This window comes from Tiliqua scincoides, chromosome 7 (assembly GCF_035046505.1).
Source record: "Tiliqua scincoides isolate rTilSci1 chromosome 7, rTilSci1.hap2, whole genome shotgun sequence".
NCBI classification, from domain to species: domain Eukaryota; kingdom Metazoa; phylum Chordata; class Lepidosauria; order Squamata; family Scincidae; genus Tiliqua; species Tiliqua scincoides.
This window is the reverse complement of record NC_089827.1, coordinates 39,666,469-39,679,275: the sequence shown is the minus strand read 5'-3', so window position 1 is coordinate 39,679,275 and position 12,807 is coordinate 39,666,469. Positions and strand designations below refer to the sequence as shown.

The window sequence follows — 12,807 nt, the reverse complement described above, 5'->3', positions numbered from 1 at the left end:
ACAAAGCAATGGAAGAGACTGTAGTTTCTTTTATATTTTTTACCCTTAGATCGCTGTAAAGTTTTACTTAGCCATCACTTTGGTATCAGGAAGTTCACTGGGCCATGTGCTCCCCCACACAAAGAATTGGCTCTAAGTGGAGGACCCATAAGTGGATTCTCCTGGGCATATCTGCTTCCAGAGTCTTGCTGGACCAGAACAAAATTTTATCTAGACCAACATTCTGCTTCCCATATTAGCCAGCAAAATGCTACTGGTAACACCACAAACAAAAGATAATTGCCACCACTATTCTTCTTCATAATGTTATTGAGTTCAGAGCTATACTGCCCCTGAACCTGTAGATTCTATTTTGCTACCATGGCTAAAATTTGGTGAAAAAAAACATCTCCTGCATCCATTTGCCTCATGCCCTTGAAGAGTCATCACCATATCTTGTGGACAGCAAGATGTGGACAAGTCAGTTCCATAAATGAATGGGGTGAAAAAGTATTCTCCTTTATCTGTTCTGAATTGATTGCCAATCAATTCTATTGGGTGACCCAAGTTATTATAGTATATATATGGTAGCACCGTTCATATACATGATGCCTTAATGAAATAAAAGGACAGGTGCTAGCCTGGAAGGGCTTACAGTCTACTGACCGACAAAAAAGGAAACAGAGTAAGGGAAGGAAATAGAGGCAGGGCTAAATACAGGAAGAATATGCAACTGTTTCCATTAAAGTTGCAATATTAATGAGAGGAAGAAAAAAAATCTCTACCTTCTCCACACTAGATATAATTTTATAAATCTTTTTTATGTCCCTCCTTAACCATATCTTTTTTCAAAATACCACCTGTCCCCATTCCAGAGACATAAAAGGGCTGCAGAAAGCCTGAATCTGCTGCAACAGGACTCAACAAGAGGGCATTTGGGAAAATGGGGCCTGGTGCCTTGGCCCACCTCAAGATGACCCTCTATTGACTGGGGTTTTAAGGAGCTACTTAAAACTGCATCTTAAACAGGTGCATCTATCACCAGGCAAAATCATAAGGGTGGGCCAGGAGAGCCATTGGCCTGAGCCTCAAGTTCAAAGGGGACCTCAAATTAATATCAATTCTTTTTTGATGCATGGTTTTTGCTTTCATTAGTCATCTTTCTTTTTAATTTTTATAATGACTAAGGGCCTCAAGATCTGGAAGTGGCCCCTCTAGACCTTTAAGAGGACTTGTCTACCACAGGTGCCTCGCAAACATGCCAACTGTCTCTCAAACATCTGCTTATCTAATTTTTATTTCTTCTAATGTAGCTCTAGCACACCATTACAATCTGCCATTCACTCAGAGCTTCAAGTCAGCTTCCATGATAACCACCCTCAGGATAATCTGCATACACAGAGTCAATAATATTTATGGGCACTGGATGGCAGGAAGCCAAATTCTCTTTGGGGTTATTGACACATCAGCAAAAAGGCAAAGCAAAATGTTCCACTTCCACCAAATAAATACGAAAAAGCTGCATTTTAAAAAATGGTGAGTCAGTCACTTGTCAATATTAGTGCTTTTCACACTTCTTGGGAAGCCAAAATCCTCGCCTTCTCATCCAAGCCTTTACCAGTCAGTCAAAACAGTCACGTCCCAAAAGGGCACCTGGAACATAGGCCTTATCATTTCTGCACTGTCCAGCAAAAGCAGAATGTTGAAATAAGGCTCTGGAAACCGGGTGTGTTATAGGTTTCATTCATAGACTAGTTTAGAACTTAGCTAAATGTTTCACTTTCAGTTCCTCTGCTTCAAAACCTTGGAGCAACTGGGCTGGGGCACCATCCTTATGAGGAAAGGCTACGCGTTTAGGCTTCTTCAGCCTAGAAAAGAGGCAGCTGAGGGGGGACATGACTGAGACATACAAAATTATGCATGGGAAGGATAAAGTGGATAGAGAGATGCTCTTTACACTCTCACATAACTCCAGAACCAGGAGACATCCACTAAAATTGAGTGTTGGGAGAGTTAGGACAGACAAAAGCGTGTGGTTTTGACGTTTACTCAGCGTGTGGTTGGTCTGTGGAACTTCTTGCCACAGGATGTGGTGATAGCATCTGGCCTAGATGCCTTTAAAAGGGGACTGGACAAATTTCTGGAGGAAAAATCCATTACAGGTTACAAGACATGATGTGTATGTGCAACCTCCTGATTTTAGAAATGGGCTATGTCAGATGCAAGGGAACAAACCAGGATGCAGGTCTCTTGTTATCTAGTGTGCTCCCTGGGGCATTTGGTGGGCCACTGTGAGATACAGGAAGCTGGACTAGATGGGCCTATGGCCTGATCCAGCGGGCTGTTCTTATGCCATGAAATCTCTCTATAAGGCAAAAGATTCTGGAGAGGATTCTAGGGTTAAGGGAAAGCAATTTACAGTAGATTGGCAAGAGTTTATGGCTCCCAATTGCTTAAAATATGAAACAACATTTCAATCACAGTGATAATTTCTTAGCCTCACTCAGAATTCTGCACATGTAAAATGTGAGTGTGCATCAGGTGTCTTTGACATTGTGCAAGTCTGCAGGCCAGTTTTAGCATTTGTGATGGAATCCTTGCTCTGCAGCATCTCAGATGGGGATTTTGACTTGTGTTTGCAGGCTAGCCTAGCGTGGAATGGATGCAGCATCCATCCCACATAGGATGCAGCATCCATCCCACATAGGATGCAGCAGGTACTTGCTGTTCCCCATAAGGCACCATTTTGCAATGACTTCTAGCTGGTGAACTTCAGGGGCTCAACTAAAAAGCCTGATGTCTACCTGTACTTGTATTCCAGGGGAAACAGTCAGCTTCACACAAAGGAAATAGGCAGGCATTAGGCTGCATCACTGCCTCTCTAGGATATCCTGTGATCTACTGATCTGGGAATCTCAAAGGGCCATTCCATACAGGGTTCCTGAAAGCCAGCCAAGAGTCTCCTGTAGTTTTGCAGTGCAGGACAAAATTGTAGCTGCAAGAAAGCTATCTTTCAGGGAAGTGTATTGGTGATTATCATCATCTGGCATTCAGGGACATGCTATTTAATTTGAACATCACCTTAGAGCCAACACTGATGAACAATAAAATAGTAAAAAGTGAGCACTTCTGGAATGAAATGGAGGAAGGGAAAATCCACACACACACACACACACACACACACACACACACGTTGGGGGGGGGAACCAAATTTTTCTTGAAGTCTATGGGGCTCAGGAGGCAAGAAGCTGAATGATTTTCCTACCTTTTCCCCAGCAGCACAGACCAGCACCCCTCAACAACCAGCTTTTGGCAGCCGTGTTTTTCCCCCTATAGTGCCCCAGATGTTGCAGGCAACAAGAATGTCAAGTAATTCCCCCACATTTCCCAATCAACATGGTTTCCCCCATCAACAATAAACTGAAAATTGCTCTGCAAGTTGGCCTCTGGATAAACCCATTTATGGTGTCTATTGCAATGATCTACTTCTGCAGCATCCTGTAATGGGATTACAGGTGATCAATGCTTAGGTAAATTTCCGATCAACGACAAACTGCATATATGATGGTCTGTTGCAGATCCCAGCTTCCCCAACTTGAAGCCTCCAGAGCAAGGAGACCACCAATGGCTTATATAGGAAGCCTATATAAGGCTTCCTTATATAGCCTCAGAATGCTATATAAGGTATAAAAACCCTCTGGAAACTGGAAGTTGCGTTTTTTATTTTTTTGGCTGAAATGACCATTCCGAATGTCGCAGAGGCTGCAGGCAGACAAACACAGCCTCTACGGGGCTCAGAAAAGCCTCTGGAGATGAGGGAAGCACAGCTCCCTTCAGCCACAAAGTCTTCACAGATGACATTGTTTCATGATGGTGTCATTTAATGATGGGGATAAGAGAACACATTCCCATTATCAAGCAATGCTCACCTGTATACACCCATCACTGCTTGGAACAGCAAGGTGCAGAGAAAGAAAGAAATGGACATTGCGTTGCAATAAGACACCAACATCTGCAGTAGAAAGGGGGTATTACCAGTCACTGGCGTACCTGGGGGGGGCAGAAGGGGCAAATGCCCCAAGCCAACCCTCCAGTTGTGACTCAGAGCTTCGCCTGCCCCAGGAGCACCCAGGAGTGCTGTGGAGAGGCAGCTTGCTGCCTCTCCGTCAGTGCCTGGGCGCTGACTGAGCCGCCCCTCTCCTCCTCCTTTATAGGAGGATAGGAGACAGGCGCCCTAGAGAGGCACTGACGCTCTAGGGTGCCCATCTCATCTCCTCCTATAAAGAAGAAGGGGAGGGGGAGACGGCCCAGTCAGCGCCGAGACGCTGCCTCCCAGGAGTGCTCCTGGGCACCCCTGCTCCGCCTCTGAGGGTGTCCCTCAGAGGCAAAGTGGAAGCAACGCACACCCCTTCCGAAGTCGGAGGGGATGCATGCAGCTTCCCGGCCCGGGTGGCCCCTCCTGCACCTCGGAGGACGTCCCTCCGAGGCGCAGGGGAATCAGCAAGTGCCTCCTCCGACTTTGGAGGAGATGCGTGCCGCCTCCCGGCCCCCACAGAACCTTCCGAGCAGCTTACAAGCTGCACGGAGGTCTCCACTGCAGCGGTTTGGGGCCGCTGGAAGTAGCCCCAGACCACTGCCATGGAGACCCCTGCGGCATGGAAGGCTCCATGGGGGCTTGGACTGCCTCCTCTGTTCCCCCTTGTTTTCAAAGGGGGAACGGAGGAGGCGGCTGCGTGGAAGAAATTGTGGTGATGATGACGTCACTGCAATTACTTCCGAGTCAGGTGTGCGGGGGGGGTGGAGAAGGGGGGCAAAATGGGGTGTGGGGGTGGAATCCTGGGGGTTGCCCCGGGCATGGGGACCCCCAGAAATGCCACTGTTAACAGTGCAATCCCATGCATGTTTAATCAGAAGCAAATCCCCATGTTCAATAAAGCTTACTCCCAGGTCTGCATTGCACAGGCCTACAGCCTCGAGGGTCACGTTCTGAGGCACTTGGCTGGCTGCTGTTGAGAAAAGAATGCCAAATTCAATAGAACTAGGACTGAGCTGGCCTTTCTTTTGTATGTATGGCAGCAACTGTTACCCTGCACATGCCCGATCTTGTCTGATCTCGGAAGCTAAGCAGGGTCAGGCCTGGTTAGTACTTGGACGGGAGACCGCCTAGGAATACCGGGTGCTGTAGGCTTATACCATAGTCTTTCGAGACTGAAGGTTGCCAACCAGTTCTTTTGTATGAATGGCATAAACTGGACCACAAAGGAAATCAGACAAGAAAAACAAAAAAAATGTATGTAGGTGAAGCCAAAGTCTCCAGACTTCTGCCTTACCTTGACCTCATCGCACTGAAAGAGATGAAGATCAGCTTTGCTCTGGGCTGGCTCTTTGCATACTAAGGCAAGGATGGAGTCATAGTTGCACGAGTTCATCACAGCTTGACAGTGCTGAATGGTGCTCAGAGGGAAATTCTCCAGTTCATTCTGCAGGGAAATGAGGGGTGGCAGTGGGTAAAAGAAACTTCACTGTCCTCTCTGATTACCAGCTCCAGCCACTGAATCAAAGTCCCAACACACTGATGCTCTGTTGGTCACATAGCAGAACCTCTAAAGCCACCTTCAAAAAGGATCTTATGATACAAACCTTTTCCCCAAGAATGTTTTTTCTCTTCCTGCATTTTGAAAAGGCAACCACCACATTAAGGTGGGCATGTGCAATATGGACGAAAGATGCGATTAAAAAATCTATTACTGAAGGGCATCTTACCTTTGATTCCAAGTCCACCAGACTGACCGCTTTGTCATCCACTTGGAAAATCATATCCTGCGTCCACACCTTGCCTTTAGCATCCAGCAGTTTCAGCTTCCTTATTCCATCATCCACGGTGATCATGGCTTCTTTCCGATCCAAAACAAAAGTGGTCAAGTGCTGACAAAGGTTTTGCAGTAGAGGAAACAGATTTAAAACAGATTTTAAAGGGGTGACGAGAAGCAGAAATATTGTTACTTTTATTTAGGAGGTGTGCTTTTTTAAATCTCTCCACTCAGCACAACAAGAAAGAAAAAGTGTGCAAATGCTTTTCAAATAAAAGTTCAACTGCAAACACAAAATCATTCCTTTTTCTATTGCATCCATGCATTTTGTCTTGGAGAGAAGGACCTAACTGGCTAAGATACATAATTAACACACATTAAAACAGAAGAAGGTACAGCAAAAATCAGTTGTAAATAAGCATCAGCCAACATAGCCACTAACTTTCAATTAATGGTCTTGTAGCATCTTAAACACCAAAGCATTTATTTCAGCGTACATTTTGGAGACTACAGTCCCCTTCCTACACCTGCTGAAAGAGGATTGTACTTCACACTTCAGATGAAGGGGACTGTAGACAACAGAAGCTTCTGCTAAAATAAATTTATTATTCTTTACAGTGGTGCAAGGCTCTGTTGTTTTTGTCACAACAGGTGCAGAGCTGGTCCTTCCCTGAAGCAATCTGAAACAGTTGCATGGAGTGACACATGGATGAGCCTCCAGCCCATCTGCCTATCAACCCCTCCAGCCTGTCACCCCACTGGGGGCTTGAATGCTCTTCCAACCTGCTGAAGAAGAGAAACAGGGAAAAAGAAAAACAGCTGCTATCTCTCCAAATCACTTCTCCCCGCCCGCCCAGTGCTTAAGGAGCATCAAGTAGGCAGGGAGAGATTATCTGGAGCCTAACTACTTACCAGGAGCACACTCCCTGCTCTACCCCTGGGGGCTGGGGACAAGAATAGGCCCTCAGTTTAGCTGTACTTGTCGTAAGAGGCGACTAAACAGCCACCGGGTAGATGGCACTCGATAGCCTGGGAAGGCAGCTCATCTGAGAGAAGGAAAACTCTGATCCCAAACCTCCACTGCCTTGTGGCTACATCCAGTTATGGAAGAGGCTTCAGGAGTCAACCTAGAGGCAAAATCAGGAACCAGAGTCCCTGAGGCAGTTTGCGGCTGTACACAGTCATGCTCTGGCAACTGCTGCAACGCCGCTAAAACCAACCATATTGGCTTCTGCCTTTCCATTGGACCATTGCAGCGACGTGGAGAGGGAGGATTTGCTGCATGGGTAACAGCCTATCCTCCATGCCTACTTTACCCAGGCTTCGCGCACTGGAGAGGACACTCTGTTCCAGAACCACCATTCAGAGCGCGATACCATAGTCTTCCGAGACTGAAGGATGCCAACAGTACTCCCTGCTCTACTCTGCCTGCTGTTCATTGGAAACAGAAGCAGTGCAGAGGAGGAAAGCCACATGCATTGCTCTTGGTCAGCAGTGGCCAAACTTGCTGCTGTAAGAAGTACCCCTCATTTGGGGAACAGGGATACTCTGGGAAGTCACATTGTGTGCCCAGCATCCCAAAAGGCTGCAAGACAGGCTGTCCGCACAGACAAGACTGCCCAGCGCATCCTTGTCGCCTGAATGAGGGTGACTGCACACAATGCCGGAACAGCATATCCACTCACGGCGAGGATGGATTTGACCGAACCCCGGATCTGGCTCTTGGGCCAAGGTTCAATCAGCCCAGCTCTTGGTAAGTAAAAGGAAGTGTGGATGGTGGCATGGCGACTCAGTTGCCTTGCCCACTCATTGATCAGCCAGTCAGCCCTCCTTCCCTCTCCTATCATCTACAGCAGGGGTCACATGTAGGGGAGCATTTCGTGGGGGATTCAGGAGGTGTGGGCTGCCACTGAACATATTGACAGAGAAGGTATCTGTACCTTCAGAAGGAATCATCAGTAAATAACAGAAACACTTCTAAAGAAGGTGGTCTTAACTAATGTTCTTAAACTGAGGAGTGTTGGGTGAGACTTTTTAGGAGAGTGATAGAGAGGGGGTCACAAGTGAGAAGGCCCTGGACCTGGTCACTGCCTGCCATTTCCAAAGGAACAGCGACACTCTCTGCAGACCTCCTCTAAGGCACAAGCAGTTAGTTGAGTGTCGAACGAAGATGTTCTTTCGGATAACAAGAATGCAGGTAATTCATGGTTTTAAAGGTCAAAGTCAGCACTTTGAATTGTGCCTGGAAAGTCAATGTTACTTTGAAGAAGGTGGAAAGTAGAATTCAAAAGAACTTCATTATTTGCACAGTCACTTAGGGTTAATGTATTGGAGGCTTATGCGGGGAAAGAAGTTATCTCAGAATCAGCAACTGCACAAACCAGCCCCAAGACTGTTCTATTAGGATGATAGTACTCTTCAAAACACTTTGCCAGTCCAAGCTCTGTGACCACATGGAGTGCTAATCAGTGAAGAACAGTACGAGAAAACCTTTCTACAAATGTGCTTCAGCTCTGCCTCAAAGAGTCTCCATTACTAAGGAAGATGAAAGTTGGGATGCTAAATGCAATGTATTTTTCCCCAACTTTTGAAAGGTTTTTCAACAAAATTGTAAGCGGCCCTCAGCCTAATCTACTCCATACTAATTTCACAAAGAACAAAGCATTGCATATAGCATTGCATTGCATTGGCAACCTTCAGTCTCGAAAGACTATGGTATCGCGCTCTGAACAAAGAACAAAACGATAAAAATATCACACAGAATGAAACCTACTAGGTTGACTGCCAAGTGCTGATTCAGAATATATTTTGAATGCTTTTTGAATGCCCACTTGGGAGATAACAAAGCATGTAAGTAAGTAAGTAAGTAAGTAAGTAAAGGCAGGGAATATTTTCCCCAATATCTGAGGAAAGTTGTAAAAAAATTTGGGACTATTTTTTAGGATCTTGTCTTTTTTCTTAAAAAAAATATAATAATAATAATAATAATAATAATAATAATAATAATAAACTTTATTTATATCCCGCCCTTCTCCCCGAAGGGACCCAGGGCGGCTTACAACATATTAAAAACAGATTAAAAACATAATTTAACCGCAAATAAAAACATATTAAAACACATTAACAGATACCAGATTAACAGATTAACAGAAAAATGGTGGATGGCATAAAATCTGACACCTTTTCAAAACAATTACTAAAACAAAGCAAGCAGCTTTTTTAAAAAAAATCAACAGCATAAGACAACTCTCAACCTATGCCATAGGCGGGTGAAACAGGGGTATCATTTTTCACTTTCCTGTAAGTCACCAAGACTGGATTTGGAAAGCCACTGTGGGGGATGAATTCCTTAATCATGGCACCACACTGGAGAAAGCCCTGCTCTGCATCACCATCACCTTAACCTCTGTTGGAACAAGGTTTCCCCAGAAGCTTTCCTGGGGAAACAAGGTTTTCCTGGAGAGGTGAGGCGTCTCTAGGCAAGGCTGATGTTCCACAGGTATAGTAGTCAGGGCTCTTTATTATTATTATTAACAGTATTTATATACCGCTTTTCAACTAAAAGTTCACAAAGTGGTTTACAGAGAAAAATGAAATAACTAAATGGCTCCCTGTCCCAAAAGGGCTCACAATCTAAAAAGATGCAGAAGAATATCAGCAGACAGCCACTAGAACAGACACTACTGGGGTGAGATGGGCCAGTTACTCTTCCCCTGCTAAAAAAAGGAGCACCCACTTGAAAAAGTGCCTCTTACCCAATTAGCAGGGGTTAAGCTTTACACAACTTAATGTTCATTCTTCTTAATATTTTTAAAAAAGGCTTTTTATAGGCTTCTTTCTCAGGCAAGGCAGATTACAAACCATTAAAACAAAATCAGAGCAGATAATTTTCAATTTCGAAAACCTTTATTAGAGCAGATAATTCAACCCAGATTTTTCCACTTCCAAGGCCAGTATTTTAGCCAAACCGCTCTGGGTCTACTAAGTCATACACATAGGTAAAACTGGTGTTTAACATACAGTTTCATACAGCATAGTAACTACAAATTTCTTTTCCAGGTGAAAATGTCTTACCTCTACATGGTACTGTGATGTTTCGGATATGCTGTTGACACTATCACGTGCATAATTCTTTCTTTGCTCTAATTCCACAAAACAAACAACAACAACAACAACAAAACACAAATCATTTTCCATCTTACAAGTCACTGTTTGCACAAGGCCTGTATACATTTTCAAAAATCCTGAGATTACTGTCCTTCAAATTACCACTCAGTTCTGTTTGCTGATACACAATGAGTTAGAAGCTGAAGGGGGTACAGAGCAAAGTTTGGAGGAATTCTGAGACATCTACGGTTCACCATATTGTGATACCCAACAGCAATTTAATTCCCCTCAGAATGAAGGAGAAGGTAGAAGTCAACACTCAATGCCAACCCATGAGAATCCAAGGAGCAAAGGTCAGCACCTCAGACTCCTTGCTTACATATTTGAAACACTGAGGAAAACATGGGCTTTTTCAGCAAGGCAACTTCAAGAGTCAGACCTGCTTAGCTTTGGCAACAGAACTATGTCATGTTCTTAGAACATTCTCTGGACAATTTAGTGCAGATTTTCCCAAGCTGTTTCTTGAACAAGGAACAAATTCAACTGATGTTCTCAAATGCTCTGCTGATCAAAAGACAACAGATCCCCCCTTAATGTCCCCCAAATAGTCAAGTCTATTTTTAAGAAGTGTTCCAAGGCCACATGTCTTGAAACAAAAAATCTAATTTACTACTGTTGCTTCATAAGCTCTGCAAATAAATTAGAGTGGTTAAAAAAAAAAGCCCAACAACTTGAGAAGCAAAACCAGAATTAAGAAGCACAGAAAGAGGTCACACCACACAATACCAGGAGGTTGTTCTGCGGTTCTTGCTGCTGCAAGAATACTAAATGCATACTTAATGCTGCAAATGCAAAAGCACCATATTGGAGCCTTTTTGTCTCTTACTGACAGGAAACTGTATACATTGCACATATTGTCACCATATGACAGGAGTATTAAGAAGGGGCCATGGCTCAGCGGTATAGCATATTCTCAGAATGCAAAAGGCCTGCGGTTTAATTTCATGTAGAGCTGGGTATGGTCCTATTTGAAAAACCTGGAGTGACTCTGGTAATCTGGGTGTTATCATTATTACTAAGGCTATTTACATACTGCTTTTCAACAAAAAGTACAGTAATTCACAAAGCAGTTTACATAGCAAAATAAATCAATACAAGGGGCCCGCGTATCTGCAGAGTCACTTATCTTGGGATCAGGTCTGCGGGGGTCCCTGCGCACACCCTCAGAGGATTTCCCCAGGTCTCCTAATGCCTTATAGGCAGTGGTCCTCAAGTTGGTGGGTCGCGACCCACAGCCTGAAAACCACTGACCCTTTCCCTTTAAGGGGTAGGAGGAAAGCAAGATCGCGTTGCTGTGGAGAAGGAGGGGCTTTTTAAAAACTTGCCTTACTGCCTGCGGGGGTCTGGGGAGCCCCGTGAGGCTCTCTGCAGGGCTCCCTGTAGCTAGTAGAAAGTGGAAATAGCGATTGTGACTCACTTCTGGTTCCACAATTGCAACCCAAAGTGGATCACGCTGCAGGGAGCTTTGCAGAGGGCTCCGTGTGGCTCCCTGCACCCCCCAGACCCTGGCAGCAAGGAAGGCAAGTTTTTAAAAAGCCCACCCCTTCTCTGCAGGAATGCAATCCTAGGGATCGTGTCGCTGCCATTTTCCCTGCCCCCGCAAAAACTTATCTCGGGAGTTTTACTCCTGAGAGGTTCAGTACCACTGCTGCAAGGCAAGCATCACTTTTGGTCTTTCTGTGAAACTGAAAGTTGTGTTTTTTACCCTCTCAAGTTCAGTCATACGACGTACGTCCACAGCCTCTGCTGGGCTTAAGAGGACCAGAGGTGAGGGGAGTACCTTGGCAGCGGAGGGTGGGGGAAGGTGTTCGTCCATATCCACAGTTTCACTTAACTGTGGGGTGTTCCAGAACAGAACCCCTGCAGATATGGGGGCACACCTGTAAATGGCTCCCTGCCCCCAAAGGGCTCATGTGGCATTGCTGCAGTATGATAGACCCAGCTCTTCTTCCACTTCATTGGCTGCTGCTTGGCACGGTGTGAACAACCACAATGCTGTTGTGTCATATCACACATTTTGTGCCGCTGATGGTAGTGAAGAAATGCAAAACAGGGTTACTGCTTTTTACGGCAGCTCAGTGTCTGCCGTGGCATCTTGTTTCAGTCTGAACAAGCACCTTAGGAACTCCTTAGGAATTAAGAATTGATTGCGACTTTTGTATTTCAACTGCTTTGGGGGTTATGACAAAATGAGAGATTACAGTCAAATCAAATTAAATGTTAGCGTGTGCCATAATATTATCATGATAATTGCAACTGTAATGTCTTGATTTTCTGAAACTGAAAAAGAAACTCTGCCTGCATCCGTATTTATGTTTCTGTTGCTCCAGTGAAGTCAGTCCATAGCATTACATCACAGGCTGGCACTGTCCTGAGCTGGTATAATCCCCAGAACTCAGCAGTCCTGCTGGATATGATAAATACACGGGCTCTCCCCCAGATAGATGACATTTTTATGAGCTGGGGAAGGGAAAACACACTGTAATCATGTAAATAACTACCATAGAACGTAATATGAGTGAGAGATCAGTGTGCGAAGACACCAAAACTCCAGGGCAGCATCTAGCTCTTGCTGTAAACACACTGAACAGAATCAAGGGTGCTTTGGAGAAATTTTTAGTCATCTGCTCCAAGGCTAATCAGTTCATTATTCCAGAGGCCCACTGCAAGACTCCTTTAATCAGTTCAAAGGCTGACAATATTTTTGCTTTTGCAGCATTCTCCTTACATACATCTATTTTAACACACACATGCACAGAGCAGTCAGTTGTTTTGCCATTGGCTACCTTTCTTGTTTTTTTGCTTGGATGATGATCTGAAGAAATAAAGTCCATCTGCTCCTGACAAAGTG

The 12,807-nt window shown here is 44.8% G+C and overlaps 1 protein-coding gene and 1 pseudogene across 5 annotated transcripts in view; one reads left to right on the top strand and one right to left on the bottom strand.

The window, feature by feature from the left end:
• Positions 1-12,807, bottom strand: part of EPS8 (EGFR pathway substrate 8, signaling adaptor) — a 176,220-nt gene that overhangs the window by 44,786 nt on the left and 118,627 nt on the right. For all 5 annotated transcript variants that reach the window (XM_066633376.1, XM_066633377.1, XM_066633375.1 and 2 more), the window contains exons 4-6: positions 9,864-9,931; positions 5,743-5,904; positions 5,310-5,459 (exon numbers count right to left, since the gene is read on the bottom strand). In XM_066633376.1, the coding sequence (XP_066489473.1) occupies positions 5,310-5,459; positions 5,743-5,904; positions 9,864-9,931 (380 nt within the window). The remainder of the gene's footprint in view (positions 1-5,309; positions 5,460-5,742; positions 5,905-9,863; positions 9,932-12,807) is intronic.
• Positions 5,051-5,167, top strand: LOC136657676 (5S ribosomal RNA; annotated as a pseudogene).